The following is a 17,442-nucleotide window of genomic DNA, read 5'->3' as shown; positions in this document are numbered from 1 at the left end:
GAGCTAATGAGGCTTGAGAACAGTTAGCACTGTCAAATCACAATGAAATCCAGAGACTTTCAGTAAAACCTTTCTCTAACAAAGCTGTGAAAGCTGAACACTTGGCATACTAAGAGGAACAATGATTCCACACAACATATTGCTATATATATGTATGCTATAGTATTACAACCACATATTTAATCTTCTAGAATGAATTGGAATATTTTGAACATTGCTCAGAAAAAAAAAGAAATATTTTTTAGTACTCATAGAAAAGATAATACCTACAGAATATACTATCTATTCTGACAAGACAATGGGAAACAGAACTGTCAATTCATTGTGTGCTTCCTCCAAGTAAAACTATAGTGATAACCAGAGGATATTTTAGTAAAACAGCTGAATCACCTCTCTTCAGTGGAGCAGAAGACTAGGATTTAAGGCACATTAGTCTGCCTGCTACTGATTTGACCCTACTGAGTGATGATTCTGTTTTGGACACATACTGTGAGTTTTCTGCAGCAATGAGAGGAGATTTATCGGAAGATGATTTTCTCAGAATCAAAGTGATGATTTAAAAACATGTTAATCATGTTGAATTCCATTTAGTTCATTTAGTTTTTTAGTTCAGATGGAGTCAGCGTGGAATTTAGTTGTTAACTGAGAAAGCTTAACACAGTGAATGGATGTTTGTGGAGAAACATGAGTGTGTACATTTTTTTTTGTCTTCGTCCTTGAAAGTTACATGCTGCTCAGTAGGAAATCTGGGTGCAGCAGCTACCAAGATCAAACAACTCACTGCTGTATGATAGTTGTTTAAAACACGTGGCATGCTTCAGTATGGAATCTTTAAACAAAACAGTTCAAGCTTGTGGCTGTTGCTACACAGACTGTATGCAGATAAGTCACAAATAGCTGAGCATATGTGTGGTGCAAGGTTAAAACAATAACAAGCAGGTCGAATCATTCAAACACTGGAAATCACTTTGACTCCAGGCCAAAAGCTTAGCTTGAGATTATATCAGTATGGGATAGAAAGAGGATAAACTAACAGGCTTAGCAACAAGCTTGTTGGAGTCAGCATATAGTATCTATACTTCCAGCAGGAGAGCAGATGGTCATATATTTAAGGAAGCACCAGACAGGGAGTCAGGAGATCTGAATTCTATTCCTGGTTCTGCAGCAGTGTTCCTATGTCACCTTGGGGAGCCACTTTTCCCCTGTTTTTCTTAATCTTTTAAGTAGTGGAAATAATATTTGCTTCTCTAAGAGGGCAGTTAAGAGGCTAAACTGATGCTGAATAAAACTCTCTGAAGTTCTGAGAAGAATATATGGAAGCAGTGCAAAGTAAACTTTTTTGGAAGAAAGGACACCACAAGATTTCATATGGCACGTTTGTGCCACATGTTTATGACCTTTCCTCCCCCCAGAAAGTCGCATGCCTTTTTGTGCACAGTTTTCAAGGAGGGAATAAATGGATTAAGCTGCCTTCCACATTTGCTAGAAAGATAAGCAGCTGCCAATAAGAACCTGACCAAAGAACAGACTTTACTACTGAGAAAGACGTTATTTATGCCCAAGAGGGCAATAGGCTTGTTGAAGTTAACTGTTCACCCCAAAATACTATTTTGCATTGGTGGCAGAACAATGTCTCTAATGGCCTTTATTCTGAATTCAGCAGTGCTGCTTGCAAGCTGAACATAAGTACAAAATTAAGTATTGTCTTTTATGAACAAATTTTCTGCTGAAATCCCAAAACAAGTCCATTTCTTAAATCAGAGAAATGTCCATGATTATTTGCACTGTACTTTCATTTAAAGGCTATTAAAATCAACTAGATTTCAAAGGAATCTGAATCAAAGACTTAGCAAGCAACTGTCATTTCTCCCGAGTTCTATTCCCATTAAGCAAAATGACCTTATCTATCTTTGTAACTATTTGGCATCATAGGAGTAATGTTTTCACTACAGAATAAACAGCTTCTGCTTTTGATGTTGAAGGTGTAAGCTTTGGGCTTCCTGAAGAACTGGGCTGTATGTTTAACTGTAGTCTATAAATGTTTACTCTTCATATATGAACTTAACAAGAAATTAAATATTTCAGATAGTAACCAGCCCACTGTTTTAAGTATATAACACAGAGACACTCTTTATGACAGTGTAGAGTTGTTAGTCTCTGGCCAGAGACTGATCTGGTCCAAATGAAAGTGGTTTAGATGAGACTCTGATGTTCCCATCTTTCCCTTTTACAGGAGTGTTGGCTATTCTTTTATGTCCTCTTTTTAGTTAGGCAAGTGACAGAATAGCAGTTAAAAGGTCAAAGAATTGTTCCATAAAGACATAAACACAAGAAGAAAGAGAGTAAGGATGGAGCTTTTTTTACCATTGTTCTTTTGTTCTTGCCCATCCCCATGATTTTTATAAACTGATCTTCACTAGTTGACATGGACCTTGCACTACCAATTTTGTCACATAACATTTTCAAAGATAGAAAGGTGACATAAAGAAAAATCTTCTTACTTCTTAGAAAAAGTGATTCAGTGAGAATGTTGCTAATTATGTTTGTGTTTTGGGGTATGGAAGAGAGCTTTAAGAATTGAGAAAAAGCAGAACTATTTACAAGTGAAGTTAATGATTCAACAAGGGCAGATTTCTTCCTGGATAAGTCTAGTTATATATTATAATTGTACAAATCAAGTGTTCAGTCCAGATCTATCCTCCTTCTCCTCTCTAGTCCTGCACTGTCGGTGCTTTGCACAAAGATGTGGCTTTCTCTTGGGATCGTCTTTTCTCTGGGGATGCTAATTCCTGGAAAACTCAGCTTGAAATTGCAGTATGACAGGTGAGTGTGAATGTGGTATCATGAAGAATTGTACATGCAGTGAAATTCCCAGGAACTGTGAAAGAATAATAACAATTATGAGCTGAAGACCTGGAGACAGGGTTACTAAGCTGTAAGCTTTGTAAGAGTTGTGAACAAAACATAAAGATGAGAAATGAAGAATGAGTGAATCAAATCCAAGCCAACGAAGATACAGCTGCAGCAGCAGGAGCCACAGAATGGCCCTCAAATGCACCTCAGGATGCTCTGCTTCCATTAGCTGAAATTCATTTGGCTTAGCCTCTTTCATAATGAACTTTGAAATCAGATGTTCTAGGAATAAAATGTCTTTTCTGAGTATAAAGCAAGGGAGATGACTGAGCAAAATTATATCTATTAATAAAAGACAGCTTAGGTTACCTGAAAAAGATAGTGAAGACCTGTTGGAAACCTGTAACAATTGTTAAAAAATGCTAAGGAAGTTGTTCCAGACAATCTTTCATCACTCAAAGAATGAGATTATCACATTTTTTATTACTGATTAATGTTTCTGAAAAGCATGAAATCTCTAGTTTTGCTGTATTTTCCATTCTTAGTTCCACTTCTTCAGAAAATGAGTGATGCAAAATCATGATGTTTGCCTAAACTATTTTTGTTTCAGTCATCTTCAGCTTCCAAGGAATGATAGGTCACTCTGCCATTGCAGGAGCTGGGATTTTCAGGAGGGACGGGAGCACAGTGTGGAGACCACCATCCACGTATAAGTTTATACAGGGAATTTTCTAAAGTAAACAGAGAAAGTAGTCCAGTGCTGAATGCCTCTAGACTAATTAATCCCCAGAATACAGTCATAAAAAGGACAGAAAACCAAGCAATACCTATGGCAAGTAAGTTAGTTCAATGTATAACCATTCAACAGCTCTCCTGGAAAATCTTCTAGGAGAACATAAAGAGTCACTATTTAAAATGTGTTATTTCCCCTGGATAATATTTAGCTTTAGATTTGTATTAGGGATGCAGTCAGAGCCTGTTGATTTCAGTGAATAGAATTCAGCAGATCCTTGGTAATGCAGTGTTAATTTTTGTTCCTAATTACTGTCCAGGACTGAACCTGTTGAGTACTTGCATGGAATTTAAAAATAAGTATCGTATGGTCATTGTGACTTTGGATGGGCAGCACTTGCATAGAGATGAAATTATTAGTAAAGCCCATTTTCATTGTTATTTGCTCTGTTCAACACCTTAAATGAAATATCCGATCCATGAGAATCCAAGGAAACACAGCTAGTCCTGAGAACAGCCCTTTAATTTGGTAAGAAAGCTTAAATAGCATTTTAAACACTGTAGTTCTCTTGTGGTCACATGGGCTGACTTTGCACTTCTCCACTGAGAAACTTAGTCCATAATCATAAACGAATGTGTGCTTTCTAATCTTAGTTTACTATTAAAAATTATTTGTCTCCACACTGGCTATTGTGAAAGGTTTATCAGTAAATAAGAGCTGGCCATCTGGCAGCAATCTGACTGTCTGGAATTTCTCTGATTTGGTGTAATTAAGACATAATGTCAATGAGGATAGAAAGATATTACAGGATATTGTTTCCCTTCCTGATAGACAAAGAGCAAAGCAAGCCCAGGCATTTAGAGAGAATAAACTCTGAACTGCAGCTGAGATGTTTATTCTGCTAGCAAAGATGTTTATCCTACATCTACAAGGTTTATTACAAAGATATCATGGCTGTTGTACCAATCACTAGCAATGGACATGGAGTCATTTTGCCCCACAGACAAGGGATTAACAGCAACTTGCAAACCAGTAGTAAATGGCCCATTTTAACTACCAAGTTCTCTATCAGCAAAGGTTATATTTTCAGGAAAGATGTAAAAAATCAAAAATCCTCCTATTTGTCTGGGGATGAAGTGAATGAATAGTGAATTTTATTTGCATGTCTATTAAGCTGATAATTGTACATTTCTGTATGGAAGCACAAATGATGGCAGTTGCAGTTCAGGTGATGAGAGCATATTGAAGACTGTAATGACCATGGCTTTAATAAAAAGCCATGCAAGGCTTTTGCAACATGAACTTCTCTTACAAAGTCTTTAAAATGTTCTTTTTTTTGGTACTTGTCCTGTAAAGGCTCCAAGGTCCATTAAAGCCATTACATGAGACTGTGAAGCAGTAGTTGTTGGTTGCTAACAAATAGAAAAATTTCTAGGATTCCCCATTCTGTCACAACAGTAGTGGTTAAGTGCTATCTCACCTTTGAGTAATGCAATGTAGTAATCAACATCCACTCCTCACTCTGAAACCCTTTCATTAGAAATGTCACACTTGCTATCAGCCAGGAAAGCCAATCTGAACAAACACTGAGAAAAAAGAATAGAAAAATAATTACAAGGACTTTTTAAATACAGCATACAGATTTGTTATTTTCTGCATTTCAAACCATTTTGATTTGTTCCTCATAAACTTCCAATATTTTTGTCAGTTTAAGCCTGTAGTAAATGAAAGTTTCATGGGGCTTCATGAAAATAGATACTAAGACACTGGATCTGTGTGTCTTTTCTAGAAATATAAAATGATGGATCCTGTACCAGAAATTTTTATTTTCTGTGAATTGAGTAAGAATATGCAGTTCTGGAGACTACAGTATTCACTATTTGTGGAATAAATTGGCTGTTTTCATGACAAGCAGTTTGTGGACATGTCAGGTTCTAAGCAATGTTCATTTATCTTAACTATCTTATGTTTTTGCATGCTGAAAGAGATCAGCCAAGCATCAAGTCAATCTGGCATAACTGAACAAATCCCAATGAGAGGAAATAGAGAAGTGACATCTAATCAAATAAATAGTTTATCATATATTACCAATGTTCTCATTTTGGCCCTGGTCCTGCAAAGGCAGAAACACACACCAGGGCTCATGAGAGCAGCTGGCTCCAGTGAAACTGGTATGGTGAATAAAGGATTGCCACCAGCAAGGAAGCAGAGTGGCTAATGCTCTAGCAACAGAAAACTCACATCACTTAGTCCTGTTTGCAGCTAAAACACTCCAGGAATTCATCACTCAGACACATTTTTGTTGAAACAACACTCAGTTACATGCTCTATCTTCCCTCTGAGTAACAAAATATCTCCTTTTGACTTATGAAATCATGGATGCTTTAACAGACATTAAAATTGATCTTGTTTCTTCATTGAATTTCCAGGGATCAGGTTTTGCATATTGTGCCAGAAACATTTCAGCAAGTCCAGCATCTTCAGCTTCTTCACAGTACTTTACTCGTGAGTAAGAATAACCACATGTACCTGAAAAGCAGAGTATGGTCTTGGGCTGTAAAACAGGTGTGCATGTAGCTTTGGACAGGGGTGAAGCTTACAGTAAACTTGAAAAAGCTTTACCTAACCTTTTTTTGGTCTTAGTGTAGGATAAAATTGGTCTTCTACTACATGAAGGAATTTATGTGAAGAAGTTAGTTTCCTTGTATGGCTCTGTGAAGGTGCCGCTTTCTATCAGTGGTGCCTGAGTCAACAGAAACACTAAGCCTGTGCTGCATGCTCTATGAACAGATGACGGGAGAGTTACGGGGAGAAGGAAAACTTCTTTCATTTATTGATACGAAGCTACTCTATCTTAAATACATTTTCTTACTCTGAAAACAGAGCTTCACTTCTGCATTTCTTTCTTCTCTCTGCACAGCTGGATTTGTGGAAGCCCTTGATACCTGAAGACATCACGGCTGGAGAAGACCTGCACATAAGGGTCCCAGCCCCTCTGGTGCAGGAGGTGAAAGACAGCTTAGGTCAGCATATGATCTCTTACAGGTACAGCCTCTAATATCCTGATGGGAAAGGTGGGCTCTAACAATCTTCCTTGCCATCACAAAAGGACCCAGTCTTTTCCAATAAACAATCAGCAAGTACTGGCAATAGAACCCAAACTTTGTTCCAAATACCTGCAACTTACCTTGACCAGCCAAATGCACCGATGCTGTATAAACCTTCGAGTTTTAAAAGCACATTACCCTATGCCCTATTTATTCACCTCCCAACTATCCTGGACTGTGAATTTGGAGCTGGGACCTGAGACGGCCCAATTTGTCTTGTTTCCTGCTGTTGCCTTCTCAGTGGCAGAGATGGCACTTAGATGTATGACTCAATTTTTAATCTAAAGTCAGGAAGTCAAACTTGGTACAACCAGTATTTATAGGAGCATGCTTTGCTCTTGAAAACATAGATATTTGAATGCTCTCCTATTTTGGAGACCCCAAAGATTTAATCAGTGTCACTGCAGAGAAGTTTCTAGCTCTCCTTTTCCCCTCCCTGTCTTTTGTTGCTCCTCTGGTTTGGAGAAGAGCCCTTTCAAAGTGAATAGTCATCCAGTTTCTTCAAGGCTGCAGTTTCCTACCCCTGTCCCCACCACCAGGCTGGTAAGAATTTCCTGACACCATCCAGCCAGAGACATCCCATCTTGGGACAAAGATCCCGGTGGCAAATGCCCACTGTGCACACAACTGGGAGCCATGACCTACAAATGGCCCACGATGCTTTGTCACACCTACCCAGCCATATGTTGCCGTGCTTTTACTTCCCAACCAGAAGATCTAATCCAGATACAAAGAGTGTTTATAAAGCCAAATGGGATTAAATAAGATCTATTCCTCACACAGTCCCGTTCCCATTTAGAACTGACTCTTTCAGGTAACCAGTAGCTAATTTAATTTAGCTGTATTTAATATAAACAATCCTGAAGTCATTCAGGGCTGATGACAAATGGCCTATAGACATACACTGGCATTTACCAATCAAAGATAAGTTTGAGGATTGGTGCCACTTCAAAGCTGTTTTGAGTTAAAGCTGATCTTGACATCTTGTATCTTGAGTTCTTTTAGTAAGTGTGATGTCCTGACGACCAGAGATGAAGATACATGAGGTTGGAGCCAGTGCAAATGATTTAGCATCAGGTTTAGGTATTCAGGACAATATTCCAGAAGATATTTAACATGTTATTTTGTGTCAAGGCTCTTCATTTTCTAATGTTTTCTACTGATTCTAGTCAAAAATTAAAGAGTAAACTGAAGTTAGCAACTTAACTTTGTTTTCCCTTGGTCTGGGGCCAGAACTTTATCCACCTTACACAGGGCTCTAGAGAAAGAGATGAGATTAACAGTCAAGCTGAAATTCCAAAGGGGTTGAGATGAGTATGACAATGTTAAAGTTCCTATAATACATTCAAAGCAGGAACCACCTTTTAGAAGGCAGCTGACATGCAAAGAAGGTAACATGACAGTCAGGTATATAATGATAGAGACATAAATGGCAAATTATAATCAGGACATCAATATTCTGACTGTGTCAGACTCTGGGATTTCAATTCTCCAGGGCACTGATAAGGTATTTTGTGTGTGTGGGTTCAGTTCATGGGAATTTGCCCTCCCTGAATTTTAGTTTGAAGTTTAGATGTGAATAAACATCAAAAGCTCAGAGTGAAAGTCAGCTGTAACTACTCTTAAGAATTTCTTACGTGCAGTTTACAGAAATGCCGATCACAGCTGCTGTCAGCAGAAAAGCCCATTAGCACTTACAGCATTGGAGATCAACAGTGTTTGAGCTACCTTTGCAATTGTCTTATCGCAAGTATTTACGATGAGTACAGATTTACAGCAAGGGGCTGATTGCAGTGAGAAAGAACAGCCTGTGATCCAAAGTCCTCTGAAGCCAAGGGAACGATTTTATTGACTCCCTTGATCATGGAATCACACCTGTGTTATACTAATTACTGAGCAAATTTTGTGGCTAAAAAGCAAAAAGAGCTACTTGAAGGAAATAAGGGGTTTGTTCTGATTTTTGCCAATTGCAATGAACACATCTTGAAGTCTTTGTATATTGAAAATGTCTTAATAAAATGCAATGAAACACTAATCTTAAATTTATCTTTCCCTTCTTTTTCCCAAAAGGTGGTATTTTCAGAGTTTTGCTCAGAAATAGAAGTGGTGAAGAAAAATATTGAACTTTTTACTTTTGGGGGGAGAAAATCAGCAATTTTTTTAAAAATCTTGTAAAAATGATTGCATTATTGTTAAAACCCTGTGAAAAATCTCAATATCTTGAACTTTATCTTACATGAAAGCTACCATAATGCTGATGGTGATGATTTTGCCAGGCAATCCACAACAGAAGGGGCTAAATCCTTTCATTTGCTGATGTAATGTACAGTGTAACCACCATGATAGTTCTGCAGTAACTGTTAGGGATTGTTTTCTATCTTCCTCTTCCCCTCCCCTCAGGGTCCTAATACCTGATGTACAGGAACTTGTGGATCTGAGCATGCCAAGGGAGAGGAGCAGCCATAAACAGGTCCAAGAAGGTTATGTCTACACCCAATATCATCCAATGGAAGAGGTAAAGAACCCAAGTCTGCTTGTGTTCTTTGTTAAGTTTTGAAAATGCTACAGCAGGCAACTCTGTGCTTGCAGAAAGCTCAGCTGAAGTCAGTGAACCTCTTTCTGGCTTTCTTCTTTGCAGAATCAGTCCTTACTCTTTGACTAGAATCTTGGTGTGGTTGAATTGAACATGGATTTGCCATTGATTGTGATTAAATCCTCAGTTCCCCACTGACCAAAACCCAAATGCTCTGCATGAAGCAGCCACACTGTTTTGCAGATGATATTCTGGGGTTCAGTTGATTGGTTTGCTACCTTTCTACCCTGTTATGCTTTATCATTGTCTCTAGCCTTTATTCATTTAAATCCCTGTTTGCTTGATGCTGAGCCAAATGTGAAGTGCAACAACTATTGTGGTGTCTGGAATCCGAGAGGAGGAAGAGGTGAACAATGGGAGACCTGTAGAAAGAAATATTTTAAAGGCAGGTTTTTGATAATTTGGGAGAGAATAATGTCATAAGGGTGGGCAATGAAGATTTTTTGGTATTATGTTTCACAGGCGAGTCGGTAAACCTGGACAAAAGCAGAGCATGGTGGTATTCTTCCTCCTAGATGCATAATAGAAGTGAGAGAACAGAGTCAACCCTCTGGTATATTTTGTTTGAGCTACCTATTTGGGGTGCGTGCTGCTGAACTCAGATGTGGAATATCAGTACTGATAGGGAAGAGACTGTAATACTGCTTTGAAGATTTGATGGTGTGGCTTCACATTTGGTGAACTCAACAGGGAGATACCCAATAGGATGGGCATGTTGAATGACATCCAGAGTGGAGTATCCATGTTGTATTGCAGTGATGTCATCTTTTAACACCCCGTGAGATATGACCATGCATGTGAAAGACCTTCCATGACTACGAGTGACATCATAGATTGAAATGAGCTCTGAGGAAAACGTTACTTGTCTAAACAAAAGCAAATGTTTTAATCTGGAAACGGAGGTGGGAAAGAGAAGGAAACTCCAACTTTGGACAAAGAATTCTCTGTGACTATTTCAGATTTATCAATGGATGACTCAGATCCAGAAGAACTACAGTGAGCTGGTCACTCAGAACTTCCTGGGGATGACATTTGAGAATCGACCAATGTATTATCTACAGGTAAAGGAGGAACTTTCTCTTAATAATAAAAGGAACCTTAACAGGAAAAAAAATACACAGAAGAAGACAGGATTTGGATATTTCCCAAGATAGCACGAGATAGTTTTACTCCTTCACAGTACAATAAGATTTGCCAACTTTGATATACACTATCACCATAAGCTTGCTATTGCTATTATGTAGTGAAAACAAATTTAACTAAAGTTTTGTTTAGAAATAAAAATCAAGCTGAAACTAGCTTGGCAACAGCTGTGTGAGGATAAAGACTTTTGGTTTGTTGGTTTTGTTACTTCTTTCAGTATATAGCTTTTCTGCTCGGAGTATTCCATGACATTTTTTATTGGGCCCACTAGCAAAAACCATAGTCTTAATATTTGGGTTAGCTATTGTCTAATCTGTCCTTATCACTGCGTAAAATTAGATTCCCTGCCTTTTTCTGCTTCCCCTTCTAAAAAAAATATAATAAAAAAAGGATCTCCAACTAAGAACAACCACTCCTGTGAATGACTAATACAAATGAAAGAGGGGAAAAAAAGAGAAACCGTTCTATTAACTGTTATATTGATGCTTCTGCTCAACAGACACTTTAAAGCTCATGCCTTGAGATACTACAGAGATGGGGTTATTAGGAAGGAAAGCTTGTCATAATGATGTCTGTAATAATAATAATCTCAGATGGCTCAATGGCATTTCAAGGCACATCCTTACTTTCTCTATTACATTAGGCTATTTTATTGTAATGTAACAGTTTTTAAATTATTATTTTTACAATCTCTCAGATCAGTCAACCATCAAATAAACCCAAAAAGATAATTTGGATGGACTGTGGGATTCATGCCAGAGAATGGATCTCTCCAGCCTTCTGTCAGTGGTTTGTGAAAGAAGTGAGTTCTCACTTTTCCATTTAGATAATAAAAAAAATATAACTTTGGATACTTCAATTCTCTTCTCTATCATGGTACCAAGAATTATGTTTTTCTGTTCAAACATGATTTTCAAAATTAGTACATAGTACAGATATCTGTGGAGACCTAAGTCCAAATCACAGTTTGAGATATGGGGCAAAATTAATTAGCGCGTCAATTCCTCCACCTGCACCGTTTCCAAATCCTTCCAAAAATCCTTCCCTCTTTTTTTCCCACAGTGGCTTTTGGATCAAGCCTTTCTGTATCACAAAGTGATAATCCTCCTGAAATAAACCCTAAGCTATGGTCCAGCAATGTTCCATGTGTACAGAAAGTATCTGGCACACAGGTACTCTATCATGCAGTTTTCATACCCACAAGACTGTATCTATATGAAATACACTCTCACTGGATATCCTGTTACTTTGTAAGTGACAAAACATGTTTATCTCAACATATCGGGAGATCAAGTAGATGTTGGATACCATAACGATATCCAGGAGTGAGTGATTCCCTAATAATAGTTCTAAACTAGCTCTTTCCAGTGATCACCGCTAAATTATCTGCTCAGTGCTCTGTACTTTTTCTTTTCAGATTCTTCAAAATTACAAATCTGACCCAAAGATTAGAAGATTTCTGCAGCATTTGGATCTCTATGTCTTGCCAGTCCTCAATATTGATGGCTACATCTATTCCTGGAAAACAGTAAGTAGTGAAAATCCAGGAACTAGAATGATAGTGCACAACACGTTTTGTTACTTCTAGATGCTTTGATACTTTTAGTAATAGCAATTATATTTAAACAGAAAACAGTGACATTACCCACACAAATCCTTTCATGGCAGAGAGGTTTTGTTTCTTCTGGCAAATCAACAGCCGCTTGAGATTGCAGAGCTAAAAATTCCTAGCAAATGTCATGAGCATTGGGAAGACAAAACCACAGGATCAATTGCTTTTGAGTTTCTGGGTATCACAGGATGTGTCAAGATGGAAGGGATCCACAAGGATCATCAAATCCAGCTCCTGGACCTGCACAGGGCCATCCCCAACAGTCACACCATGTGCCTGACAGTATCATCCAAATGCTTCTGGAACTCTGTCAGGTTTGGTGCTGTGACCACTTCCTGGGGAGCCTGTTCCAGCGTCCAACTACCCTCTGGGGGAAGAACCTTTTCCTAATATCCAACCTAAACCTTCCCTGACACAATTTCAGGCCATTCCCTTGGGTCCTGTCACTGGTCATCACAGAGAAGAGATCAATGCCCGCCCCTCCTCTTCTCCTCACGAGGAAGTTGTAGCTGCTCCCCCTCAGTCTTCTCTTCTCCAGGCTGAACAGACCCAGTGCCCTCAGCCGCTCCTCATATGGCTTCCCCTCAAGGCCCTTCCCCATCTTCATTGCCCCTCTTTGGACCCTCTCTAACAACTTAATATCTTTCCTATATTGTGGTGCCCAAAACTGCCACAATATTCCAGGTGAGGCCGTCCCAGTGCAGAGCACAGTGGGACCATCCCCTCCCTTGGCCGGCTGGTGATGCTTTGACTGATGCACCTCAGAACATGGTTGGCCCTCCTGGCTGCCAGGGCATTGCTGGCTTATATTCATATATGGATTTAACTTCCTTGATAACAGCTCAAGGCCTGGTTGATGGAATTAAACATGTCTGGAAGAGTCATTCATTCTTCGCAAAAGATCTCAACTAGCAGATGGGTCTTAGCACCTTTGCATGGGACAGGAGGAGAATTGGTCAAATATAGGGCTATTTGGCTTTAGAATAGGTGTGCCCTGTGTCCTTTTCTGATATAGAGGATAATGCAAAATGTTAGTCTTCAGCCACTCACATCATGCTTCCAAGCTCTTGAGCCCAGTTGAAGCACCTTTTAATGCAGGACCTCAGCATGGCCCAATGTGGATCCTCAGCCTACCACCATGTGGATCCTGCTGTCTCCCAAGGTCTCCAGTAGGTTTGGGGCATACCACACACTGCACTTGGATGCACAGGTAATTCAGTTGGGAAGCTCATAAAGGCAGTGCAGTGAGGTCTGCAGAGAACCAAGTATAGCAGTGAGTATAGTAGGGAAGCAAGGAGCAGTAGCAAGGTTAGCTGACAAAAAAGAATTAATCTCCATGAATCTGAAACAAAGAGAAATTCAGCTATTGTCTCTTATCCCTCACAATGCCAAGTCTTGCTTAGGACTGCAACATGGCATGGAAGCAGTTGAGTATTACAGAAAGAGAATAATTAAAAAAAAAAAGCTCAGGAAGCTCATTTCAGGGTGCATGCAGGCTTGTGGCAGATGACAGCCTGGCTGTAGTATCACTAAGCTTTATCACCTTTGCACACAGAGTTGTACTTTTACAATGCAAGAGTTACTTAGAATGCAGAGGTCTAAAATAAAGGAGTCTTTACACCCTAATATTACTGGGCCATGTGGATCATTAAGTTGTTATTATGTATCAGAAGTTACCTTTCTTTAGGATCGTTTGTGGAGGAAAAACCGTTCTCCATATATGAATGGCACCTGCTATGGGACAGATCTGAACCGAAACTTCAATTCATCCTGGGGCAGTAAGTTTGAAGTATTTCAGATCATGAACACAAATGTAAAGCAAGGGTAATAACCAGTTTTGGAAAAAAAAAAAAAAAGATGAAGTCCTATAAGAAAGGAACACTCATCTAGTTGTTATCAAGACATAGGTAAAAAAAAATTCTGTTTTGTAACAGTGTTAACTCATTGACTTTCAACTGCCATTTATTTTTGTAAGTAGAAAATTGCTGCTTAAGTAGCTATACCTCTAATTCACTGCAAGAGCAAGCATCAGCTCTAGATAGCAATGTTAGCCATGAATTTCAAGGAGGCCCCAAAGCTTCCCTGGCAAGTGGTACACTGTGGTGGTGTCACAGTGTTTTCGTTGCAGCCATCCTGTAAAAGTGCATTAAATATTTCAGTCTTGTAGGAAATTTTAGTTGATACCAACAAAGTATAATGCTAAAGTCCCACTGAGCTGTCTAGTCTCCCTGCCCACATAAACACATGCTTTAACTCTCCAAGGTAAATTTCCCAGTTCCCTCTGAACTGGTGTTTTATGTCTCTCCTTTGATTCAGTTTTTGTATTCCTCTCCAGGTATTGGTGTTTCTTTTGACTGCAGCAGTGATATCTTCTGTGGCTCTGAACCAGAATCAGAACCTGAGACAAGAGCTGTGGCTGAGTTTATCAGAAGGAAGAAGAGTGACATTGCGTGCTTTTTAACGATCCACTCCTATGGACAGCTCATCCTCAGTCCATATGGTTCCACAACTAAACCTCCAAGTAACAATGAAGAACTGGTAGGCAAAACATTAATCTTCTACACTAATAGAGAGCAAGTACAGGCAGTAGCATGTGGCACAACCCTACTTGCCCTCTTGCCTTTCCTTCAGAAGAATGGGGCTTATTCAGGGCCTTGGCTCCCAAAGTTACTGATGCTCTGTGCAGTATCAGCAAGGTTTATTTGCCTCAGAAATTCCAATTCTTCAACTTAAATCAGGAAAATTGAATTATTACAGGTAGGGCTAATGCAATGCAAGGTAAATGGAGAACAGCAACATTTTTTGCTGCATAAAAGAATGAGTTTGCACTTTAGGACGCCAGCACATTATACACATATGGCTGTCATGATTGTGTCCAGGAAGGGTATTCCAAATGTGCTCTCAGGAGAATGGAAGTAAAGTAAGCACCTACTTCTTGGCTACTTCTCCCCTCGGTTTCTGAGTGTTCTGATTTGAGTTCATTCGCATGTGTATTTGTGAAGATTCCAGTAGCTGAAGCTCTAGTCAAGACCATGAGGGATTTGGGTTTGGACTTCATATGAGTCATTGGAGAAGTCATTTAGTTTGTCTATGGCTCAGTTTCTAAAGATGGTGGGATACAGAGCCTATGGCAACAAGAGTAAGAGGTCAGTCACTGCTGTAGTCAGTGCCAGTGTGCTATACAGTATGGACTCTTAATTCTCCAAAGTACAGCCCTCTAGCCTCACAACAAAGCAAATAGAATCCCTATCTTGCAGCAGAGTAATTTAAAAAATTTTAACATAATTTGCATTAAAAAAATCAAGGAGAATTTGTCCGAATGTTTAGAATGGGTTCCTTTAAAGACCTGAAATAATAATATCAAAACTTAAAACTGATCATATGTAAACGTAAAGCTGAAAGAGACAAAAATTTTGGTCCACTCAAAATAATTGCTGAAGATACTGCCACCGATGACAATGCTGACCCTGTTTTGAATTTTCAGATGCAAGTTGGAAAGAAAGCAGCTGCTGCACTGACAGGAAAGTATGGCACCAGCTATAAAGTAGGACCACCCTCTTTAATTTTATGTAAGTTTCTTTACCTTTCCCTTTGATTGCTCTATTTTTCAAAGAACAGAGTCATTCTTGTGTCACAGGCATCAGCAAGTAGTGTTTTGCTGAGTTTCCTCTTGAGTAATACTTAAAGGGCTGGTTTGGTGGAACATCTAAGCAGCAGTCATTTGAATACAAGGTAACTCTGCAGGAAGGAAGGAAGCATTGATTAGAGAAGCAAGTTCCTACATGGATTCCTCACAGATACATCACAGGGGACAGAAGGAGATCGGTTATAGATCATCCTGACCCTGCTGAAGTCAGCAGCAAAACCCTTATTTGTCTTGACTGAAATCAAGCAAAAATTAAAAGCCCAATCAGGGCTATAGTTACTCCATCAGACATTATCACATGGCAGCTGCTTGCAATTCTGTGTGAAATATATCAGTTTCAGCCTTGTTCCTAATAGACTGGATAGCCACATCACAAACACAACATGACAGCTGATACTAGTTGACAGCCTTTACAAAGAGGACTAGAGAGCCCTAGAGGCTGCCTGGTAAATTCAGTATTTTCCCAGTAAGCAAGAGCAGTAAGTAGTTGCCTCTAGAATCCATGTGGTTTGCATATTCCAGTGTCTGTCCCTCCCAGTCTTGGAGTGCCAGTCTCTGAGTCACCTACTGCATGAGCAATGCAGTGTAAAGTAACTTGCCCCTGCCTAGGGCTGTATTTTGTCAGGGTTTTTACTTATACTGAATAGGTAAGAAAAAAGATTTGTGAGTAAGATGAACAGCGATACAGGAAGCAGCCAGAAATTTTTCAGATTTGACCAATATCATGCTTAAAAACAGCTATAAATAGAAATTCCAATCAGTATCAATGTAGGAAATGAAGTACCAGAACAGACAAATGGCCAGTCCACCTTGTACCCCACACACAGCAAAATGCTAAAAACACAGAATCCCTGAAACTCATCTCCTGTTACTGAACAATACCATCTTATGAAGAATTGTGACTTAGGAAACTCCATGGAAAATTTTTAGTATAGTTAAGAATTGCAGCACCTAGAAACTCTGTTTTCCATCTCACAGTGATATATGGTTACTGCTTAGTCCAGGAATTCTGGTATAAACTTACATTAACTGCAGCAAGAAGTATTTTTTTAAAGAACCATGCTTAATACAAATATCTCCCCTCTTTTTTTTTTTTTTTTTTTTAAAATTCACAGACAATAACTCAGGCTCCTCACGGGACTGGGCCCACATGATTGGCATTCCTCTCTCCTACACGTTTGAACTGCGAGACAACGGTACTTATGGATTTCTTCTCCCCGCTGACCAGATCCAGCCCACATGTGAGGAGACTATGTTGGCTGTGACAACTATCATAGACTATGTATACCAGGAGTACTTGCCAGGTGGGGCTGTGGTTCTGACCTGCAGCAGCCTGGCCCTGAGCCTTTGCCTGAGTATTGTACTTACATGGACTGTTTCTTAAAAATGGCTTAGAGAGCACAGCAAGAGACTCACATACACCCCAAAGTACAGTGTCCCTTTGAAAATACAAAATTACATGAGCGGAGGAACTAAATGTCAAGTATTTCAATAAAGGCTCATCCCACATAATAAAAGCATCCACTTGTGGTTTTGATAGCTATGTTTTAAGGAAGGAGGAAAGGATGAAGAGCTGTGGCAATTTCCAAATCTTCACTTGCTGGCTCTGCTTACTCTTTAAGGGACTTTAAATCAGACATTCATGGGAAGTACCCATGGGGACAGAGCATTTTACTCCCTGGTTCAGAGGGATGTTTTCAGGGGCTTACCTGGACCTATGTAGCCCTTCTGTCAGCCATAGTCCTGCTCTGTCCC

The 17,442-nt window shown here is 39.3% G+C and overlaps 1 protein-coding gene and 1 long non-coding RNA gene across 2 annotated transcripts in view; one reads left to right on the top strand and one right to left on the bottom strand.

The window, feature by feature from the left end:
- Positions 1–2,694: 2,694 nt before the first annotated feature.
- CPO (carboxypeptidase O) lies at positions 2,695–17,153 on the top strand. The gene is made up of 11 exons (XM_027637227.1): positions 2,695–2,823; positions 6,016–6,091; positions 6,507–6,631; positions 9,094–9,208; positions 10,246–10,347; positions 11,127–11,231; positions 11,847–11,957; positions 13,729–13,819; positions 14,377–14,579; positions 15,526–15,610; positions 16,803–17,153. The coding sequence occupies exons 1-11, from the start codon at positions 2,744–2,746 to the stop codon at positions 17,069–17,071; spliced, it is 1,362 nt and encodes a 453-aa protein (XP_027493028.1). The 5' UTR covers positions 2,695–2,743; the 3' UTR covers positions 17,072–17,153.
- LOC113944287 overlaps positions 5,073–17,442 on the bottom strand; it is a 38,573-nt gene continuing 26,203 nt past the window's right edge. The window contains exon 3 of the long non-coding RNA XR_003526628.1: positions 5,073–5,172. This is a non-coding gene — a long non-coding RNA (uncharacterized LOC113944287). The remainder of the gene's footprint in view (positions 5,173–17,442) is intronic.

The sequence above is a fragment of the Corapipo altera genome, unplaced genomic scaffold, assembly GCF_003945725.1.
Source record: "Corapipo altera isolate COAL_440 unplaced genomic scaffold, ASM394572v1 45, whole genome shotgun sequence".
Classification (NCBI taxonomy): domain Eukaryota; kingdom Metazoa; phylum Chordata; class Aves; order Passeriformes; family Pipridae; genus Corapipo; species Corapipo altera.
Note: the sequence above shows the minus strand (reverse complement) of the source record. Positions and strands in the feature narration are given on the sequence as shown.